The sequence below is a fragment of the Urocitellus parryii genome, chromosome 11, assembly GCF_045843805.1.
Source record: "Urocitellus parryii isolate mUroPar1 chromosome 11, mUroPar1.hap1, whole genome shotgun sequence".
Lineage (NCBI taxonomy): Eukaryota > Metazoa > Chordata > Mammalia > Rodentia > Sciuridae > Urocitellus > Urocitellus parryii.
In genome coordinates this window covers 81,728,842-81,749,728 of record NC_135541.1, presented here as the reverse complement: position 1 = coordinate 81,749,728, position 20,887 = coordinate 81,728,842, and the positions used below count along the sequence as shown (strand labels likewise).

The 20,887-nt window shown below is 43.5% G+C and overlaps 1 protein-coding gene across 1 annotated transcript; it reads right to left on the bottom strand.

The window, feature by feature from the left end:
• Positions 1-3,886: 3,886 nt before the first annotated feature.
• Positions 3,887-12,494, bottom strand: LOC144249302 (PRAME family member 20-like). Its single transcript, XM_077791568.1, has 6 exons — positions 12,208-12,494; positions 11,526-11,829; positions 11,248-11,393; positions 9,974-10,427; positions 9,411-9,476; positions 3,887-4,048 (listed from the first exon to the last, which is right to left on the bottom strand). Exons 1-6 carry the CDS (start codon positions 12,492-12,494, stop codon positions 3,887-3,889), a joined length of 1,419 nt encoding a protein of 472 aa, XP_077647694.1.
• Between the last annotated feature and the right edge of the window lie 8,393 nt (positions 12,495-20,887).

The following is a 20,887-nucleotide window of genomic DNA, read 5'->3' as shown; positions in this document are numbered from 1 at the left end:
TGGAATAATCATATGACTCAGCTATACCAATCCTCAGTGTTTATCCTAAAGAATTAAAGTCATCATATTATACGGATACAAGTATATCCATGTTTATAGCAAAATAATTCACAATAACAAATCTATGGAAGTAGCCTTGGTGTCCATCGACAGATGAATGGATTAAAAAATGTGGTGTACATACACGATGAAACTTTATTGAGCCATAAATAAAAATAAAATTATGTCATTTGAAAGAAAATGAATGGAAACAGAGACTATTATGGTAAGCAAAATAAACCAAAGTCAGAAGATCAAGTGTTGTTATGTTTTTCTCTGATATGTAGAGGCTAGAGAGAAAAAGGGAAACAAAAGTTGGGGTGGATCTCCTAAAAATCAGTGGGAGGTCAAAAAGAGGAAAGGGACCAGTGAGTGGGAGAAGGGGAGTGAGGGAAAAGTGCTAAGGAATGATATTGGCCAAATTATATTCTTATAATGTGTGCATGTATGAATATGTAACAAAAATCCCATCAATGTGTATGATACACCAATAAAAATATTGAAAATAAAATTCATGACACAAAAAGGAAAAGAAAAACTATTCCACTAAAGAAATACCCCAGCATGTGTGCTCAGTACAGGCCTTTTATATACAGCCTCCATGGAATCTCATCCTTTTACACATGTGTAGATACAGCCCTTCCAGTCTCCTCCCCAGACCTTCCTTCAAAGTAAAGCTAGCTACTAGTGTTGCTGTTTCTTTGATGGTAATTTACTTCAGCTGTAGGAGTTTGTATGTTTGTGATATCATTATTGTGAGGATAACCCAGACAGCCAGAATGGAGCTTCACACTAAAGTTTGCAGCATTTTTTGTGCTGTTTTGTCATGCTCCAACTGTGTCATATTTGCTCTTTCATTTTAATCTCAATAATGTAAACATTTTGCATTCTTCTCCTTAACTGTGTCTCCAAGAATGTCATGGTGGCCTATACAGGCTTTTCTCACTCCACTACTTAATATTCCTGTTACAGAAAACCCTTATACATTTTACTCCTCTAGAATTATGTATTTCTCTTTTGTAAGAACTTTTGTGATAATACCAGCAAAATACTTTCATAATACATATCAAAATTACATTAAACTCTTATCCCTTGCTCTTGTATCTTTTCTTTACAATGAAACTACTACAGACCTACATGTAGAAGACTCCACGAGTTTAGCAAAACAAGAGAAATATGTTAAGCAGGGACATAAGAAAAGCTTTGGAGTGAAGTCTTAAATCATAACATTTTGTGGTTTATGTAATGCTTTATGTGTATCTATAAAAACAGTAAATATTCCTTTTTTCTTTTTTTAAGAGAGAGTGAGAGAGGAGAGAGAGACAGAGAGAGAATTTTTTTTAATATTTATTTTTTAGTTCTCGGTGGACACAACATCTTTGTTGGTATGTGGTGCTGAGGATGGAACCCGGGCCACACGCATGCCAGGCGAGCGCGCTACCGCTTGAGCCACATCCCCAGCCCTAAATATTCCTTCTTATAGTTTTATTTTTAATAAGAAACTACTCACATATGTTTATGGGGTACCATGTGATGTTTCAGATAAATTAGCATATGCATCACCTCAGTATTTGTCATTTCTTTGTAATGAGAGCATTTAAAAATTCTGTCTTAGCTATTTTGAAAAACACATTATTACTAATTATAGCCCTCCTCCTATCTAACTTAACCTCATGCCTGTTTACCAAAGTCTCCCCCTTTCCCCATCTACCCTCCTGGCTGCCTCCTGCCTCCCTGCCACACACATGAGACTTGGTAAACACCATTGTACTCTCCACTTCTATGATTTTGACTCTTAGATTCCACATGTTAAGTGAGAGCATAATTTTTTTTCTTCCACTTCTTGGCTTATTTCACTTAACATAATCTCCTCACTTAACATACTGTCATGCATATTGTTATAAATGCAGAATTTCCTGTTTCTGTAGGGTGAATAGTATTTCATTGTGGATGTATACCACCATATCACCTTTTGAAAGAATCCTTTCATGGGTGGGGGGACACAGGTTATTTCTGTATCTTGGCTATTGCAAGCAATGCCTCAGTTAACACAGTGGTATATAGACTAAGAGCCACAAGTTTCTTGAGGAAACTGCCAATAAAATTATAAAATATGTGACTATAGAAAATGTCCACAGCTATTATTTTCACCTGTGTTTTTAGAATATTCACAAAGGGCAAAAAGACTTTTTTTTTTTTCAAATATACAGCACTTTTTAAATAACAGATAACCTCAGTTTTTCTTAATTTTTAAGAGCTAACTTTTTATTTATTTTTTTCATGTTATTGTACATTTCTTTGTCTTATTCAGAAAGGTGTTAGTTTTATGCCTCTCTGAGAAAACATTTTTACCTTCTTCTGAAAGGCATAGTTTGGACTAGGTATAGACTCCACAGTTCACATCAACTTCTGAGTTCCTATTCCCTTGTTGCTTTCTCCATTTTTTTTATAATTGCAGGACTGGGATTGAATCTCATGCTTAGTTTTCCTTCATTCACAAAGCTGCATTCCCAACTCTTTTAACAAGTGTGATTAGATGTATCCATCTTACAGTATCATGCAGAATGTATCCACCATCCAGTACTACTATGTAGTGCCAGGTAGAATAGTTCCATTGCCCTTAAAATCCACTATGTACCATTGTCTTCCTTCCTCTACTCCAACCCCAGTTCCTTTCACTTTCTTTTTAGTCTTACCTTTTTCAGTAGGTCACAGTTCATAAATGGATTTTAATTTCCTATGTCCTCCAAGGTGGTGAAGTCTGGCTGGGCACAAAATAACCGAGCCTCCACACAGCCTTGTAGGTTCAAACAGCAACTCTTTATTTTGGAACTCTCACCACCACTCTACACACACTTCCTAGGAACACACTCCCTCCACCGGGGTCCTTGTGCCAATTCTCCTGGAACCAAGAGAACTCCAGGGGAACTCCAAATAGAGGGTGCCAGAGGCAGCAGGATCTGCCCTAATCCCAGAGCCCCAGAGCAGCCCTATTCTCAGGGCAGGTTCACCTTTCAACCATTCCCTCTGGCAAAATGCCAGGAGTCATTCCGACTAAACTGTGGCTCTGGACATGCAGGATTTTTAATCTTATTGAAATTGGGGTGTTATGTTTGATTTTCTAGACTGGGTGTCTGTTCTCAAAATTTCATTATGAGGTCTTTCCTTGGATTGATCTAGCAATTTTTCTTTCATTTTTTATTGTGTCTTCTGGGTCTGTATTGTTCTTTCTAGAAAGTGTGGAATTGATGAATTTGTATAGCTCTAGCCAAAAGAATTTACTTTCTTCAATGAGTTTGACTTTTAGACCCTATGTAAGTGAGATCAAGCAGTATTTGTCTGTGTCTGGGTTATTTCCCTTGGCATAATATCCTCCAGGTTTATCTACATTGTTGCAAATGGAAAAAATTTCTCCCCCTCAATCCAGTTCATGGGGCCTCCGCCTTCCTGCGGAGCCCTGGTGCCTGGGCTTCAGTAGCTTCTGGTGAAGTGGGGGTATGGGGGTGGGATGAGGGGGGGGTGTGGCACTCTGCTAGCAAGGTCCTTGCTGGCCACTCTGCCACCATTCAGTCTGCCTCCAGGCACCACATGACCCTGGGAATGTCCAGCATGTGTGAAGTCGCCACACCCAGCCACATCGCCTTGGCCCGCCATGCCCAGGCCCCGAAGCCCCACACAGGCCCCTCTCAGCACCTTGCCATGGAGCGTTTTCCCAGCCCAAGGAGCTGGCATCCAAGGCACCCTGCCAGTCCTGGACCTGATGCTCCTGCAGCCGCGGGTTGTGCTCTGCCCAGTCTCATCCCCCTCTGGGGATGGGGGAAGGCCCCAGCCTTCCGTTATCCTCTTGTCAGAGCTGTAGCACCCCAGACATAGCGGGAGTCCCAGCCATGACACTCTGGAGGTCCTCCATGGCTAAGGAGGTCATCTGAATAGTGCTGGCTTTCTCGCTCTCCCCTGGCTCTGGTGGCATAGGAGTTCCCTCCAACACCCAGGTTATGGGGTCTCCCACCTGGAGGCGTGAGTCCCCTCTAAATGGCTGAGGGGGTATACAAGCTCCCCCTGGACACCCAGGTGGGAGGGGTCTCCCGCCAGTAAGGGAAAGTACCCTCTACCATGGCTGTGGTGGTGTAACAGCTAGCCCTGATACCAAGGTGGGAGTGGACTGCTGCCTGGAGGGGCCAGTCCCCACTACCTTGGCTTCAGGGGTATAGGAGCTCCACCCACCACACCCAGGTGGGAGGGATCCCCCGCCTGGAGGAGCAAATCCCCTCTACCCTGGCTGTATAGGATCTCCCCCTCACACACAGGTAGGAAGGGTCTCCTGCCTGGAAGGGCCAGTCCCCTTTACCCTGGCTGTGGTGATATATGAGATCCCGCTGACACACAGGTAGGAAGTGTCTCCCGCATGGAGGGGCGAGTCCCAGCTAGCCTGACTGTGGCTTTATATGAGCTCCACCTGACACCCAGGTGTGAGGGGTCTCTGGCCTAAAAGGGTGATTTTCCCCTTCCCTGGCTGCAGGGGTTTACCAGCTTTCCCAAGACCAAGGTGCGAGGGGTCTCCTGCTTGGAGCGGCGAATGCCCTCTATTCTAGCTGCTGTGGTTTAGGAGCTCCCCCCCATACCAAGATGGGAGATATCTCCCACTGGAAAGGGCGCATCCCCTCCACCCTGGCTCTGGAGATTCATGAGCTGCTCCCCACACCCAGGGGAACGTGGTCTCTTGCCTTGATGAGCAAGTCCCCTCTCCAATGGCTGCAGCAGTATAAGAGCTCCCCCGACAACTAGGTGAAAGGGGGTCTCCCACCTGAAGGGGCGAGTCCCCTCTACCCTGGCCAATGAGGAATACAAGCTCGCCCTGGCACCAAGATGGGAGGTGTCTCTCACCTGGAGGAGCGAGTTCACCTTACCCTGGCTGCAGCAGTATATGAGTTTCCCCTGACACCCAGGTGGGAGCAGTCTTCCAACTGGAGGTGCATGTCCACTCTACCCTGACTCTGGTGGTATAGGAGCTCCCCCTGATACCCTGGTTATGGTATCTCCTGACTAGAGAGTCGAGTCCCCTCTACACTGGCTGAGGGGGTATAGGAGGCCCCCCCCATAGCAGGTGAGAGGAGTCTCCCTCCTGGAGCAATGAGTCCCTTCTACCCTGGCTGTGGACGTATTCAAGCTCTTCAAGACACACAGGTGGGAGTGGTCTTCTGTATGGACAGGAGAGTCCCCTCTACCCTGGCTTTCACGGTATACAAGTTTCCCTGACACCCAGGTGGGAGAGGTATCCCGCCTGGAAGTGCGAGTCCCCTCTACTTTACCTTTTGCCATATAAGAGCTCCTAGTACACCCAGGTGGGAGGGATCTTCTGCCTGCAGGGGCATGTTCCCTCTACCCTTGCTGTCACAGTATTGGAGCTCCCTCTGACAGCCAGCTGGGTGGGGATCCTGCCTGTAGGAGTGAGTCCCCTCTACCTGGATGCTAAAGTAATCAAGCTCCCTTGGACACCCAGGTGGGAGGGGTCTCCCGATTGGAGGGGCGTGTCCTCTCTACCCTGCCTGCAGCAGTATAAGAACTCCCCCTGACACCCAGGTGGAAGGGTCTCCCTCCTGGAGCTGTGAGTCCCCTCAACCCAGGACACCCAGATAGAAGGGGTCTCCCATCTGGAGGGGAGAGTTCCCTCTACCCCACCTGCAGTGGTTTAGGAACTCCCCAGCCACCCAGGTGGGAGGGGTCACCCACCTGAAGGAGAAAGTACCCTCTACCATGGCTACAGTGGTATAAGATCTCCCTCTGACACCCATGTGGGAGGGACCTCCTGCATGGAGGAGCAATTCCCCACTACTCTGTATTTACTGAATTAAAAAAAAAAATGCTAGAACTGTGGCTCAGTGGTTTAGTGTCCTTGGGTTCTACTCCCGGTACCAAAGGGGGAAAAAAAGAGGAGAAAAAGAAAAAGTGACTTGGGTACCTTGTTCTTTTGCTGAATAAAATTTTGGGGTGCGGAGTTTTATAGGCTGTCATTCTGCCTATCAGAGGAATAGGTTGTTATATTTTACTTGATTTTTTTTTTTTAAAGAGAGTACTGGTATCAGAGCAGAGGGAGATTCTGTTCAGCTTAAAACGCTCTTTGGAAACTGTAAAAAATTTCTAAATCCCAGAGGAAGCCCTAAGAAAAAACAAAAATAACAGCATGTTCACAAATGACAAAGAAGGAAATCCAAATTTATCCCAGAAAAAAACACCAACCCACAGAAACAGACTAGAGAGTAAGGGAGAAAAACAGAGAAAAAGATCTAAACAGAAATCAGAAAGAGAAACTTAAAACAAACAAGACCAGCAGAAATAATTCTCTATCTTTCAATCAAAAATCTTGAATGTAAAGGGAATAGACTCCCCAATTTTAAGATGTAAAGTGACTGAATGGCTTTTCTTTTTTTTAATGGACTCAGTCACTTGCTGTCTACAAGAAAGTCACTTCACCTCAGGACACACACAGAGTGACAGTGAAGGGATGGAAAAGATATTCCACATCAAGAAAACCAACCTAGAGCAGGAATGGCTAGACTCCTGTCAGATAAAATAGACTACAGATTAAAACACAATAAAAAGAGACAAAGTGATCACACCATGATAAAGGGGTCAATTCAGCAAGATGATACAGAAATTGTACACATAAATGTGCCCTACACCGAGCACCCACATGTGCAAAACAGATATTACTGGAATGTAAAAGAAGAAGTCAACTACAACACAGTAAGAACAATGGGGGCTTCAAATCCCCCCTTTTTTGAGAGAGAGAGAGAGAGATTGATTTAATATTTATTATTTAGTTTTTTTGGTGGACACAATCTTTGTTTGTATGTGGTGCTGAGGATGGAATATGGGCCCCTCACATGCCAGGCAAGCACACTACTGCTTGAGCCACATGCCAAGCCCAGTCAACTCCTCTTTTCAGCACTGGACAGATCATGTCTGCACAGGGTAGACATTTACAGACCATCCCACCCAACCACTGCAGAGCAAACATCCTTCTCAACAGCACTCGACATATTCTCCATGTATTCTCAAAATAAATCTCGATAAATTTAATAAGAATGGAATCCATAGCAGGGGGAACACCTGGACAGTTACAAAGCATGGGAATTCTTCAGCGTGTTCCCCAACAACCAATAGGTCATTGAAGAAATCAAAACATTGTTATGTATGTAAGAAATAAGAAAAATAAATAAAAATAAAAAAGACAGTGTAAAATGCCTGCAGACCAAGTAAAGTGCCACGCAAGATATTCAAACCTGGGGATACAGCAAAAGCAATTCTAACTGGGAAGTCCTCAGCAAGAAATAGCTTCATGAGGAAAATAGATCTCAAATAAATGGCCCAATATTGCATCTCAAGGGACTGAATAAAATAAGGATGGGTCATGCCCCAGTTAGTAAATTTGGGAGAAGGAATAAAATCATGAAGCTTCTAGAGTACTTGGGATCCCAGGCATGTGCCACTGCAACTGGCTTTTCATACATGATTTTTATTGTTTTGGGGACCAGGCAGTGAACTCAAGGGTGCCACACCAGTGAGCCCCATCCCCAGGTGGGATTTTAAAACAGGGTCTCACAAACTTGCTTACAACCTCTCTAAGATGCTGAGGCTGACTTTGAACTCATCATCCTCCTGCCTCACATCCTGAGCTGCTGGAACTACAGCTGAGCACCACCAAGCCAGCTTTTCCAATTGTTTGTGGAAGAGAATCTTTCAGGACATCAATTTGACCCACCTGTCCAGAACAATTAAAGAATGCATTCCATTGTTTTCATGTGGGTTGTGCTTCTTTCTTTTTGAATATTTCTAACATATAGACAGCTTTATTTCAATTAAACCTTCCCAATGTGGTCACATCATCTTTGGATTTAATTTTTGGTGTTTACTTATCTCTGTGATGCCTTGGATGGAACCCAGGCCCTTCCACATGCTAGCAAGTGCTCCACCACAAAGAAATGTCCCCAGCTCCCTGAGTTAGCTTTGATGAAGTTCACACATTTCTCTAGAATAGCATGGTTTCTGGGTTTTCTAAGTTGTGGAGGTAAAATTGGCCAGTGTTCCAGAAGGGGCTGTAGAGTCTTTGGATACAGGTGCACAAAGGACTGTGCATCTTTCAGTGGCCAAGGAGTGAAACCCAGTCCCCACTTCCTGACCTGGCCACCCTTACAAACCAGGTCCTGTTTGTTATGACATCCTACAGTTGTGTGCTCACTCACAGCACAAATTAACCTAGAGTCAAAAGATGAGAAACTCAAAGGGAGGTGAGTGCTTTATCTCCAGGCATCTGAGAAAACAAAGTGCCCTCACAATCCTTCCAGTGTTCAAGGGGTGTGGAGGTACCAGAGTATCTTCAAGTCCCTTTTTAGCCATGATAACTCTTAAAAGAACACATGATGACAGATCTCATTATGCAGATCTTGACTTTATTTGATCCCTGAATCTAACAAAATGAATGCCATTCAGAACCTTCCACCTGCCCCACATGTGCAAGCTAGACTTAGAGCTGGAGAAAAGGAAGTGCCACAAAGAGGGAGCAAGGCACAAAGATCACTCTGTGGGTGACAGAGAGGCCGGCTGTGCTTCACCCAGACTCTGCTACCAGTTCCAAGAGTGAGCTGCAGTCTGCTTACACATCAAAGTGGGTTCCAGTTCACTATGTGTGGAGAATTATTCAAGCCATAATTAAAACATGTCCACAGGCAGCTTTACAATACCTCAAATGAAGACTGGGTGGACATTGTTCTCATCCTTGGATGAGAAACTAAGGCTAAGGTCACTGCACAACCCCATCAGCCCTGTCCTCAGTGGAAAGAAGTGTTAGAGGAAGATCTCTCAGTTATGTGCTAAACGTGCCCCTTCCACCAGAGCTTGTAATGGATTCAGTTTCATTTTGAAATATTCACAAGTGTTATCTATCTATATGATTCTACTATATTGCTGAAAGGGAATATGGGTACCTTCAAGGGGCACCAAAGGTTTAACTGTGGACAGACTACCTAGGTGGATAACAGGCAAGGTTTGGTGAGTCCCAGAGGTTCTGATCAAGGTGCAGCATGGACACCTCCTGCAGCACTGGGAGAGGGTCAATGGGGCCTGTCTTATGCACAGATGCCCTTGCCCAGCACACCCAGAGACCAGGACCTGAGTTTTCAGGGTCTACATGGAGACCCATGAGGAAGAACCAACATTGAATGTCTAGGTGTCACTGAGGTCCACAGAGAAGAGATTTTCTTTCAATGGCTCATGTTCAATGCCTAGATAGAATGTTCCAATCCACCTGTGTGAACATGCATGTGTTAAGCCACAGAGTAGCCACACATCATAACCAGATTTCAGTTTGATACCTTGACTTCCTGGGGCTGAATCTCATTGTTCACCAAGTACCCCATGCCTTCTTTCTCCATGAACACCTGGAGAATCCCAAGGTTTCATTAGAAAGCCACGTAAATCCAGTGCAGAGGATGGCAGAAGACTAACCTTGAGATTCTGTTCATTTATGATGATTTATGGACCAGCCATGAAAGAAAGTAGCATCTTTCTGTGCCCATCAATCCTGAATCCCACTCTAGAAATCCAGGTCCCTATGTATGTCTCTATAGAGACACATGTCCTGAAGGTCTTATCCTAGGGGTGTTTTCCTCCAATGGAGCCCCCTGCTGTACTTTCCTTTTCCCATCCACACTTTAGGCAATGCCTGAAATGGTGGGCTCTGTGTTCCCTCTAAGATGACCTAACATCCTGGGTATACATAGAATTGCCTAGAAGTACACTTTTGAAACACACTCAACTAGGCAGCTATTGGACAGGAACACTGAATGAGGCCCTGGTTATACATGAACTTGGAGCCACAATGACGACAGGGGACACTACAGAACACAAGGATGTTTGGCTGCCTAAAATCCCTCACTATTGCTGTCAGCTCAGCACAGAGTTGGGAACATCTCCCTGGGTGGATGGTACCCCAGGCATCATAGCTCTCCAGAGGGGCAGGGTACAGCTCTACGCTCAACTGGCTCAGCCTAGCAGTGTGAAGCAGCAGGTCAGTCAGGGTTGACATAGAGAGGCGGTTCCCATGGATGCTCAAGATCACAAGCTGGGAGCAGCGGCTCAGGGCAGGCAAGAGGGCATGGAGCTGGGAATCAGTGATCCCACAAGCTGCCAAGTCCAGGCTGTTGAGGGTGGTTGCAGTGCTGTCCAGCAGGATTTGGAGGGGCTCCAGACTGAAATCTGTCAGTTTGATGCCCCTCAGTTCCAGGTGTCTGAGCTGTCTGGCGTTTGGATATCGGGAAAGATAATTCCAGTCAGAATCTGACAGTGGGCAGTTGGTTATTGAGAGGGTCTCCAGGGGGGTCTTCAGGTGCCTAAGAAAAAACCAGACAGTTAGTTCTGAGGAGCAATGTCAAGGAGGGAGAAGACAAATTGGCCAAACCCAAAGTCACGCTGGTGATCCGACAATGGTCCACACTTAGGATGCTGCCTTTTGCAGAATCTGGTCATTCACATCACCCCATGTCAGGGTGAGCCTTTCACCACATCTCCTGTGAACAGAAGAGTCCACATATCTGTGTCCCCTCCTCACTGCAAAGCAGAAAGTCACAGGTCTGGCCACAGGAGGTCATGGGGAGTCATGTATGAAGGACAAATTTGGGCAAGATGTAACAAAATCCACTGGGGTTAACCCTCTGAGAGGCACACACCCTATATCCTCAGCAAGATTTCCACCCCTGCTCCTGACCCTTACACCCAGGATCACTACCTGGAGTTCAGAACAGCCTTCCCCAGGTGGGTATAGAGGCAGGTCCTCTGCTCCCAGCTGGGGAGCACAGAGCTTCCCTGTTGACAGGTGTCAGTGTGGGGGCTTCCCTCCTTCCAAGCACTCTTCTCTACCTGCTTTCCACCACCTTCACTGGACAGGCCTCCCAAGGAGGAAACATCAATCCCATTTCTAGCTTTTGTCCCTCCCAACTGGATTCCCAGCATGGTGGCACTTCCCAGACTCTGCACCCTCATTTAGTAGTCTGCTCCAACACATGTTATGCAAACTAGCTTCAGGATCCAGTAGGAACTAAAGGATGAGTTATTTACCTTCCAGTGCCTTATTAACCATCAGAGTGTCAGTGGCTGGTAGGTGCCAATTTCCTGTAACTGGTCTGCAGAGGATATTCACCCCTTCTTACTCACCTCAGCACCTGTTCCAGGTGGCCCTCGAGGAGGAAGAGAGCATTGGCACAGAACTTCCGCAGGCAGTCCATCCTGAGGAACTGCGAGGTGAGCTGGGCAAGCAGCTGCTCCTGCTCCTCTTGGGAGGTGTAGGCAGGCACATAGACCTGGGAGACAAGCAGCTTCCTCAGGTTCCTCATCTGGCCCAAGAAAGGAGCACAAGCAGCCAAGGTGGAGGGCGCCCAGGCACAATGCACTTCCACCTTCTGGACAGAGTCCAGCTGCAGCAGTCTCAGGACCTTCCTGGTGTAGCTGATGGGTTTCCCAAAGATCTTCAGCCTATTGCAACACAGGTGCAGCCTGTCACTTCTCTGTCTGACCCACAGGAACAAGTGGGTCAGGAATTCATCCAGGGGTCTTTTTCTGAGGCTCAAGTCTATGAAAACCTTGAAGGGTGGCTTAGCTGCCATTGCTGGAACAAGTTTCAATGTTTGATTCTTCTTAATGTCTTCTGGTGAGCAGGTGTCGACCACAGCTCCAGACCACATCCTCCAGAAGTTCTGGGGAACATTCCGCAAATCTAGCACCTGCAGTTTCCATCTCCTGTGGGAACAACAGCAGAGTATCAGCCCTGAGGTTCCTTCCTTCCCCTCTCAGCTGCTGTCCCCAGCTCCCCCTCTTCGTTCTGTCTCACTTTTCTCCATTCACTTCCCTCCCATCCAGCCTGGTGCCCCCACTTGTACAGACTGAGGCAGGGGCAGGTATAGCCTCCTTCATGGGTCATCACAGCTGCCACAAGCACCTCAACATCTGGAAGCCTTTCCCAGATGGGGCTCAGCATGGCCAAGGCCTCTCCACCACTCCTTGCTGGCAGCACAGGAAGCCTGTGGTGCACAATTTAGCACCCACTCTCCCTGCCTATACCCATCCCTTCCCTGGCACCCAGGGTGCTCCCTTCCAGGCCACCTAGGTCCCCCTCACCTGGGGTGATCCTGCTGGGCAAGCAGCATGTCCAGCCCTTCCAGGGCCACTTGGATCATCTCAAGCTGTGGCTTCCTCATCAGTGCCCCCAGGGGAAGGCGGGTGAAGGGCCAGGCCTGCACCATTTTCTTCAGTATCTCAGTGTGTCCCCTGCTGAAGGCCTCCACAAAGAGTGGTGGGAAGAGCTCTATGGGCAGGTCCTCCAGATCCAGGACAGCCCTGGACTTGTCGCTCAGCAGGCTGCGCCCTGCCAGCTCTAGCAGCATGGGTGGGGACTGGACGCTCATCCTGGGGAGTCTGAATGAAGAAAAATCCTGGAAAATGGTCCAGGGAAAAGGTCACTATCCCATCCATTGCCAGCCTCTGGGAAGGGGGTACTGGGAAGTATACAAGCACATCTCACCCTTATGGGGGAAAGCTTTGGATTATTATTTTGTCCTTTTAAAAGGGGGAATTGGAGTGTCAAGTGACCTAAACAGTAGGCTCCTAGATTCAACAACTATATGGGTGGAAATAGACTAGCCCTCATATGGATAACATTCCTTTTAATTTTTTTTTTTAAATCAGCATTTAAAAAGCATGTGCCTATATTATGAAACACTTGGAAATTACAACAGAGTCTCATGGATGTCTGTTACACATGTGAGATTCTGCCAACTTATTGTAATGTTGAAGAGAACAAATAGATCAGAACAGAACTCTTCGATGAGATCATTTGAAGCTTTTGGTTTAATTTGTTTAAACAAATTATAAAAGTAGAAAACCACCTAGGCCATAGAGTATACTCTTTTAGGGGCCAATATTGGCGACTGAATTTAGGACACTCAACTACTGAGCCACTTCCCTAACCCTATTTTGTATTTGAGATGGAGACAGGGACTTACTTATTTGTGTAGCATTTCATGTTCTGAGGCTGGCTTTGGACTCTAATCCTCCTGCCTCCTCAACCTCTTGAGTTGGCGGGATTATTGGTGTGTGCCACCACACCCAGCAAAAGAGTACAATTTATAGGCACACAATATAAATATTTCCATCATCAGAAAATAGAATTGCAATCAATTAGAATGAAATAGGCATCCAATCTCCTTGGTGAAGAAAGTGGCTGGGGCCCGAACTGGGCTTGATCCTCAGCAGCACATAAAAATTAATAAATAGTGACGTGGGGATATACCTCTGTTATTAGAGTGCTTGCCTCGAATATACAAGGCCCTGGGTTCAATCACCATACCACCAAATAAATAAATAGATAAATAATTAAATTATATTGTTCATATAAACCTTAAAAAACAAAAATTAAACAAATCAATAAAAGTTGGGCATGTGAGCCTAGACCTATATTCCCAGGGGCTCTGGAGACTGACAAAGGAGGATCAAGGGATCAAAGCCAGCTTCAGCAAGAGCAGGTGCTAAGCAACTCAGTGAGACCCTGTCTCTAAATAAAATACAAAACAGGGCTGGGGATGTGGCTCAGTGGTAGTGCTCCTGAGTCCAATACCTGGTACTTCTGAGTTCAATACCTGGTACAAAAAAAAAAAAAAAAAAAGAAAGAAAGAAAGAAAGAAAAGAAAAGAAAACAAAAGCAATTTGAAAGTGACATAAACCAAAATGGAAATCCTAACATTCAGCATAAAGGCAAAACCAAACTGAGAGGCAAAATCGAAGGCCTAAGTTGGTTCATGAGAAAAGACAGGAACAAAATTGTTCCTGAATCCACACAGTTGAGGAGGGAAGGCACTGTTCCTTAGGACAGTGAAGGACTTACAGAATATGGCCAGGTGTGCAGGTGCTCTGAGCTTCAGCAGGTCAGGATGTGTCTCCTTAGGCTGCAAGACTCTTGTGCTTCTCTTTTGGCTCTGCAGAAGCTTTTATGGACCTCTCTGGCCACGCCCCCTCCTCCATCTGGTTGATCAGCATCCAATCAGAAAGCAGTATGCGATCACATTCCTAAATCTCTGCCCACTTAATAATGCTGGGATTTTCTTCCTTGCATTAGTTCATTGAATCTGATGGTCATGCAAGAGCGCAGAATCGGGAGATGTGAGAGTCAGCGACGACTTTGTCCATGCACTCCCCACCATGGACTCAATTTTGTCCATATGTGACCCTCCTGTTTCTACTGTGAGATATAAAAGTATTTAATCCCTAATGTAAGAAAAACATTACTTGAAAATACCTTTCTACAGGGATCTTTGCCATATCAAAATTATTTGAAAAAAATAATTTTCAAAAAGAGTTTGAAAATTCCAGAGAGAAAACAACTTTTTGAAGACAGTAGTGTCATCCACAAAGGTTATAGAATGGAAACCATGTTTCCCACAGTCACACAAGTATCAAGTTAACTTGCAGCAAATATGAGCACAATAAGTTAGGTAGAGCACAAAGGAGGGTAGAATCAGTCTTCTAGACTTAGGGCAATATTTCTTCTGTCTCTTTGTACTGGGGATGAAACCCATTGGCTCTCTTACAGTGACCCACATCCCCATTCCTTTTTAATTTTTTGCTTTTATTTGGAGGCAGAGTCTCACTAAATTGCTTAGGTCCTCCCTAAGTTGCTGAGGCTGGCCTCAAACTTGCCATGCCCCTTCCTCAAGTCTCCTGATTGCTTTGATTACAGGCACGGGCCACTATGCCCCATCAGACTTGGGAACCTCTGAAAGCCACTGAAGATGGAAGTGTTGGGCAACTTGGGATGTTGGAAAGAAAGACACAGGGTTGGACAGTAGGTATCCTTGACTTCAGGGAAGCCACCAATTAGAGAGCCTTTCTTCAGAATCAGGGACTGCCCCAGGGCATATCTCACAGAAAACCTTTACCCCAGGCACTTTCCAAGGCCTTAACCTGGGAGAAGAACAGTAGCAAAGGAAAATTTCAAGAGTCTGAGCAAAATGAAATTCTAAAATTCAGGAAGGAGAGACAGAAAGTGATGGAATGCTTGGATGAGCCATGTGAGGTGAGCACTTCCAGGGAACATGTAGAAGGAATGGTTTGATGTGCGGTGGTTAGACAATTTAATTTCTGTTTTTTCAGTCTGTCTTTGTTTTAGTTAGCTTTATGGTGCTGTAACCAAAGACCCAAGGACAACAACTACAGAGGAGGAAATGTTTATTTGGGTGGCTTGGTTTTAGCGGCCTCAATCCAGAGACAGCACATCAAAGTTGAGACCGAATCTCATGGCAGAAGCACATGGCAGAAGGAAGAGGCTCACATTACCAGAAATCAGAGAGAGAGAGAGAGAGAGAGAGAGAGAGAGAGAGAGAGAGAGATGGCCACTTGAAGATACAAAGTCTACACCCATATTTACACCTCAGAGATCAGCTTTCTCCAGCCACAGCCCACCTGCCCCCATTATCCCCCAGTTAATCCCACTAGGGATTATTTCACTGGCTAGGTTAAGGCTATAAACCAATCATTTCTCCTCCAAAAACATTGTCACATATGAGCTGTTGGGAGACACAGCATCTAAACCGTGATGGTCTTTTGGGGTATCTTGTTGGAAAATATCCCTGCTAACATCACATAATCATATGTTAGTTGGATAATTACAATTGGCTAAGGTTATATTTGGTTTCTGTTTCATGTAATAACTTGCCACAAATGAAACACATTTAATTTCATGTGTGTGTGCAGCTATATAGGATTAAGGCTACATCTAACACTGTCTTTGGTTTTTATGCTCTACAATATTTGAAATCTACTCTCTGATTTAATTTTAAGTTTCTCTGGAATTTGTTTGTGTGTCACCAGCTGAAAGGGTGACTTCATGCCACAGCCCTGACTTCTCTTAGTATTCCTGACTTGGTGCACAAGGCAGGTCAAAATGACAATCACCTCAGTCACAACAGACAGTGGCTCTCCAAAGGACAAGTGTGGTCAAACATAATAGGGCAGGAATGCAGCACCCCCAAAGAAATATGAGTCAGAGCCCCATCCAGGAGGCAAAGGGAGACAGGGTGTCAAAGGCAGCTTTGAATCAATTATCAATGGCTCCACAGATTCAGTACCAAGGGTGGCCTGAGTTCAAGGACAATAGGTGGTGTCTGGCCAGGTTTCCTCTTAGAAAACATTGGGGGGTGAGGGTTTGGGTGGATTTTATGCAGAGCTGAGGTTGGGGCTGACTGGTTTGTGATAGTTCGTGCCATCAGGCAGGGCTGTCCAGGGAACTTAGCTTCCCAGCACCCTGCTTGCCCTTCATCAGGATTTGACACAGTTACTGCCTGTTGATTTGAGCACCATTTATGTTTCCCCCTTTGGATGAAGATTTTTTTCTCTGGATGTATCACATAATGGTTAGGGTTTGATTGTATCTCAGTGCCAGGATACACTTTTCCTGGTTGGTCCAGTCCCCCATTGGAGGGAATTAATAGATGACTAGGAATCAATGTTGAAACTCATTAAGCCACATTTGAACAAGGTGGGTTTGGAGGGTGTGGCTCTCAGAGTCCCTCCACCAGGAAATCACTTTTAAATTCAATTTTGCCTATTCATTAGGCCTTGGGTATCTTATCTCCAAGCTCTGGCCTTTACTGTTCTATGAAGAGTTACACTTTTGCAGAAATTTTATGAGTACAGGTGATCATTTTTAAAAAACTATTTAAGCCCTGAATTTATGTATTTTTATTTTTTATTTTTTGACACTGGGGATTGAACCCAGGAGAGCTTTACCACTGAGCTACATCCTCAGCTTTTTTTTTTCATTTTTATTAGTTAATTATTTAGATAATTTACTTTTTCATGAATTCAGTTTGGGTACCAAGGTTTGAACCCTGGGGCCCTACACCAATGAGCTACATCCAGAGCCCATTTTTTTTAAGTTTCTTTCTTTCTTTCTTTCTTTCTTTCTTTCTTTCTTTCTTTCTTTCTTTCTTTCTTTCTTTCTTTCTTCCTTTCTTTCTTTTTTTGACAGGTTCTCACTAAATTACTGAGACAGGCCTTGAATTTGAGATCCTTCTGCCTTAGCCTGCTGAATAGATGGTGTTATGGGGAGTCCCTCCAGAAAGCACTCTAAGTCTGAATTTCAAATCAAAAGTGAACTTTACTTCCCTGACTAGGGACTGTCACCCACCACAGAGTCTCAAGCTCTGTGAGAGGACAGCAGCTTCCTGATTCATCCAAAGACATTATAAGCACAATATCCATAACTCAGTGACTTGCTTATCCTCATGTAAAGCTAGCCAATCATAGAAATTAAAATATTAATAAGTTGGGCCTCTGGGCTCTAGGCAGGATCAAAATTTTCCAGTCAGTGAGCCAGCACATTAGCTTTGCAGTTCAGTGGAGCACGGTCCTGGGTTCAAGCAGGTGCTAGACAGTCACATCCTGAATTTGGGTGGGGGTCATCGGGATGAGAATCTACTTCAGTCATGTAGACCCAAAATAGCATCAAACCCAGGATACAGCTCTCCACGTCCACCAGTGCATCCTGAGTAGGGTACAATTTGTGGGATACAAAGTACAGAAGTGCTTTGTAAGAAAACAGCTACCATTTCAGTTTCTCAGAAATAGCTCTTATAACAGTCTTTCATAGGAGGCAGCAAAATGGAGTCTCAGGCCTGCCTATGAGAGTTCTTGCTTTATAATTGTCTTATTTCACTTTTCAAGTTTTTATATCCATCATCAGTATTTTTTACTAATCTGGAACCCATAACTGACAAACATATTGATTGTATTTATCACTTCACAAAACAGCAGATGGGATTAAAAGTGTTCACCACCACACCCTGTTTTGAATTCCAGTTGTGAAAAGATAGAGCATTTGCCTAGCATGCATGAGGCCCTGAGTTTGAACCCTAGCATCAATAAATAAAGAAATGAATAAATAAATACATAGATAGATAGACAGACAGATAGATAGATGATAGACCTGTGTTCAAGTAAACTTGTTAGTGGTTTTTGTCTTCTTAATTAATCTGATTTTAGTTATGTTCAGGGAAATAATCCAAATCATAATTTTTTTAGAGAGGGAGAGACAGAGAGAGAGAGAGAGAGAGAGAGAGAGAGAGAGAGAGAGAGAGATTTTTAATATTTTATTTTTTGGCAGACACAACGTCTTTATATGTATGTGATGCTGAGGATTGAACCAAGGGCTGCGTTGCGTGCATGCCAGGTGAGCACGATACCACATGAGCCATATTCCCACCCACATGATAACTCTTGATGCTAAACATTTAGAATCGTCATGGTTAAAAATCTGTTGGGAATTTACAATAACCAGTTATTAACAAGGTGATTTGATTGGCATACATTTTAATATAGTGTCCAGAATTATGTCTAAAAACATATGAGATTCTTTACAAATTTTTGCCATTTAAATCAAATATTAATAAAATATCTAAATAAATATAACTTGAAAAAGTTTTGTCATATCTGACAGGACTTCTCCTCATATCAAATTAGGCTAATTGCCTTAATATCTCTCTTCTAGAAATACGTTGAGCAAATATGGAGTTCTCTAGAACATCCCAATGTTAGCTCAAGGTCAAATGACTATGTAGATTTTGATCATAAAAAGTTAGTCAATAATCTCAAAAGGTTTAAAGCACTTAATGAAACCTGGGGTCCCAAATCATTATAAAAGATAAGTCATTTAACCAAAGTGATGAAAGATATTTAAAGTGAATACAGAAAGTTATGTCCTATGAAATAATACTTCAACTTTTAACAGAGATGATTTAGTTTTACTTTTCCCATGTAATCAAAGAACTTGATAAAACCAACTTGAAGCCTAAAATCTTACTCTCCCCTCCTCCAGTACTGAGCATTGTACCAGGGGCCAACTGCCCAGTTCTCTTTGTTTTATTTTGAAACAGGCTTGCCAAATGACCAAGTCTGGCCTGAATCTTGCCATCCTCCTTCCTCAGGCTCCTCAGAATCTGGAATTACAGGCAAGGCACACCTCACCTTGCTTAAAAGAGCAGCTGTTTGAGAGATGTTCACCTGAACATTCCACGTGGAAGCCATTATTGTTTTTAATTGTCTTCGGAATCATTGCCCAGCAGTTTCAAAATGTGCTTGAGAATGAATCATAATAGAATCCACTGCAGTGTGGAAGAAAGGCTCTCCTGGAGTTTCTTGAAAGTTGCAGGTCCCATTCTGTATTTTATTAATCTCTTGAGAGCCAATGATAAAAATCTTATGATCTTCTTTGGAAAGTTAGGAGTTTAGAAGCCATGTTTTCTTGGTGTAATGTTGTGGTTTTGTCAGAGTCCTCCTGAAAGTCTATTATCAAACTATCATGCTCAAGGACCTTCTCCTGCATGGTCCCCTGCCCTCCACTTTTGAGAAGATTTGGTACATAAATTTCATTTTGATCCTGCAATCTTTCACAGTAGCATCATCAGCTGGGACACTGTGACCACGAAATATTCTAAGCCATTACATGGTCAGTCTTGGCTCCCTTGAGTTGTCTGAATCTGATGGCAATCACTTGGCATGCATGAGGCTGCTGGACGTGTGTGTGTGTGTGTGTGTGTGTGTGTGTGTGTGTAGTACCAGGGACTATGTACCTGGGGCAGTTTACTACTGAGCTACACCCCCAAACACTTTTTATATTTTTATTTGAGACAGGGACTGACTATGTTGACCAGGCTTGCTTGGAATCTCTGATCCTCCTGCCTCAGCCTTCCAAGGTACTGGGACTGTATGTGTGCACCACAGTACCTGGCCATAGAGCATTTAAAACCCTCAAGAGATTACATTGCACCTGGGAGCAAGTGCCATAACAAAAGGAGAATTATAGCCTCAGACTGCAAAATTCCTCTGGATGAATGTTATATGGATACCGAGATCCTGAAATAACTCTCAGACCACACATTGCCATTCCAATTAAGCCTTTATTGCTGGCCAGCAGAAGACACTCTACTCTCTAAAAGCGAGATGTTCAGAATAACATACCACCTTCAGTTATGCCTTATACTTAGGCTAAAAAACCACAAAAGTGAAATTTGGGGGTCAAGCCAAGGTAAGCAGGCACACTTAATATGTAAACAAGAGTAGTGTACTACAATTTTATTGATATTTTTATATCAACCAAGTTTTAGACTCTAATGTGGAACAATACTCTAAAATAACAGTTGCTGTTTCACCAGATGTATACAAACATTCATTTGTCCAGTTAGTAGCTCTAGAGAATAAAACTTAACAGACACAATGTAACTAATATTTTAAGAAGTGTTTGTCATTTTAATAGGTAAATCAAACTTTGGTTTATATCAGTACATTAATATTTGCTCTTAGGGAATAAACTTGAATACTTTTATCTAGTTGTATTACATATATTAACAACTATAGTTATAAAAAAAACATTTTAATATTTCTACTTTATTTATAGATGTTTACATTACTTACTTAGAACCTCTTGTTTACTTAGATGTATTATAATTATGTTTTACCACACAAAGCCTTTCTTACGTGGAAACATGTTTTTTACTAAATATATTTTTATATTTAGAAGATTTTAATAATTTTTGATCCAGGGATTCCTCTTTTTGTTTATACCTTAAAATAACCCTTATCAATTTCTGAATTTAGATAAATTAGTCCATTTTAATAAGAGGAAATATATTTATAGTACTCTAATTGAAATGCAGTTGAAACCTCTTGACTATTTGTATATAATGTAAAGTAAATTGAACTTTTAAATTTACCAAAATATGAAAACACCAAGAATGCTTAAATATTTTAC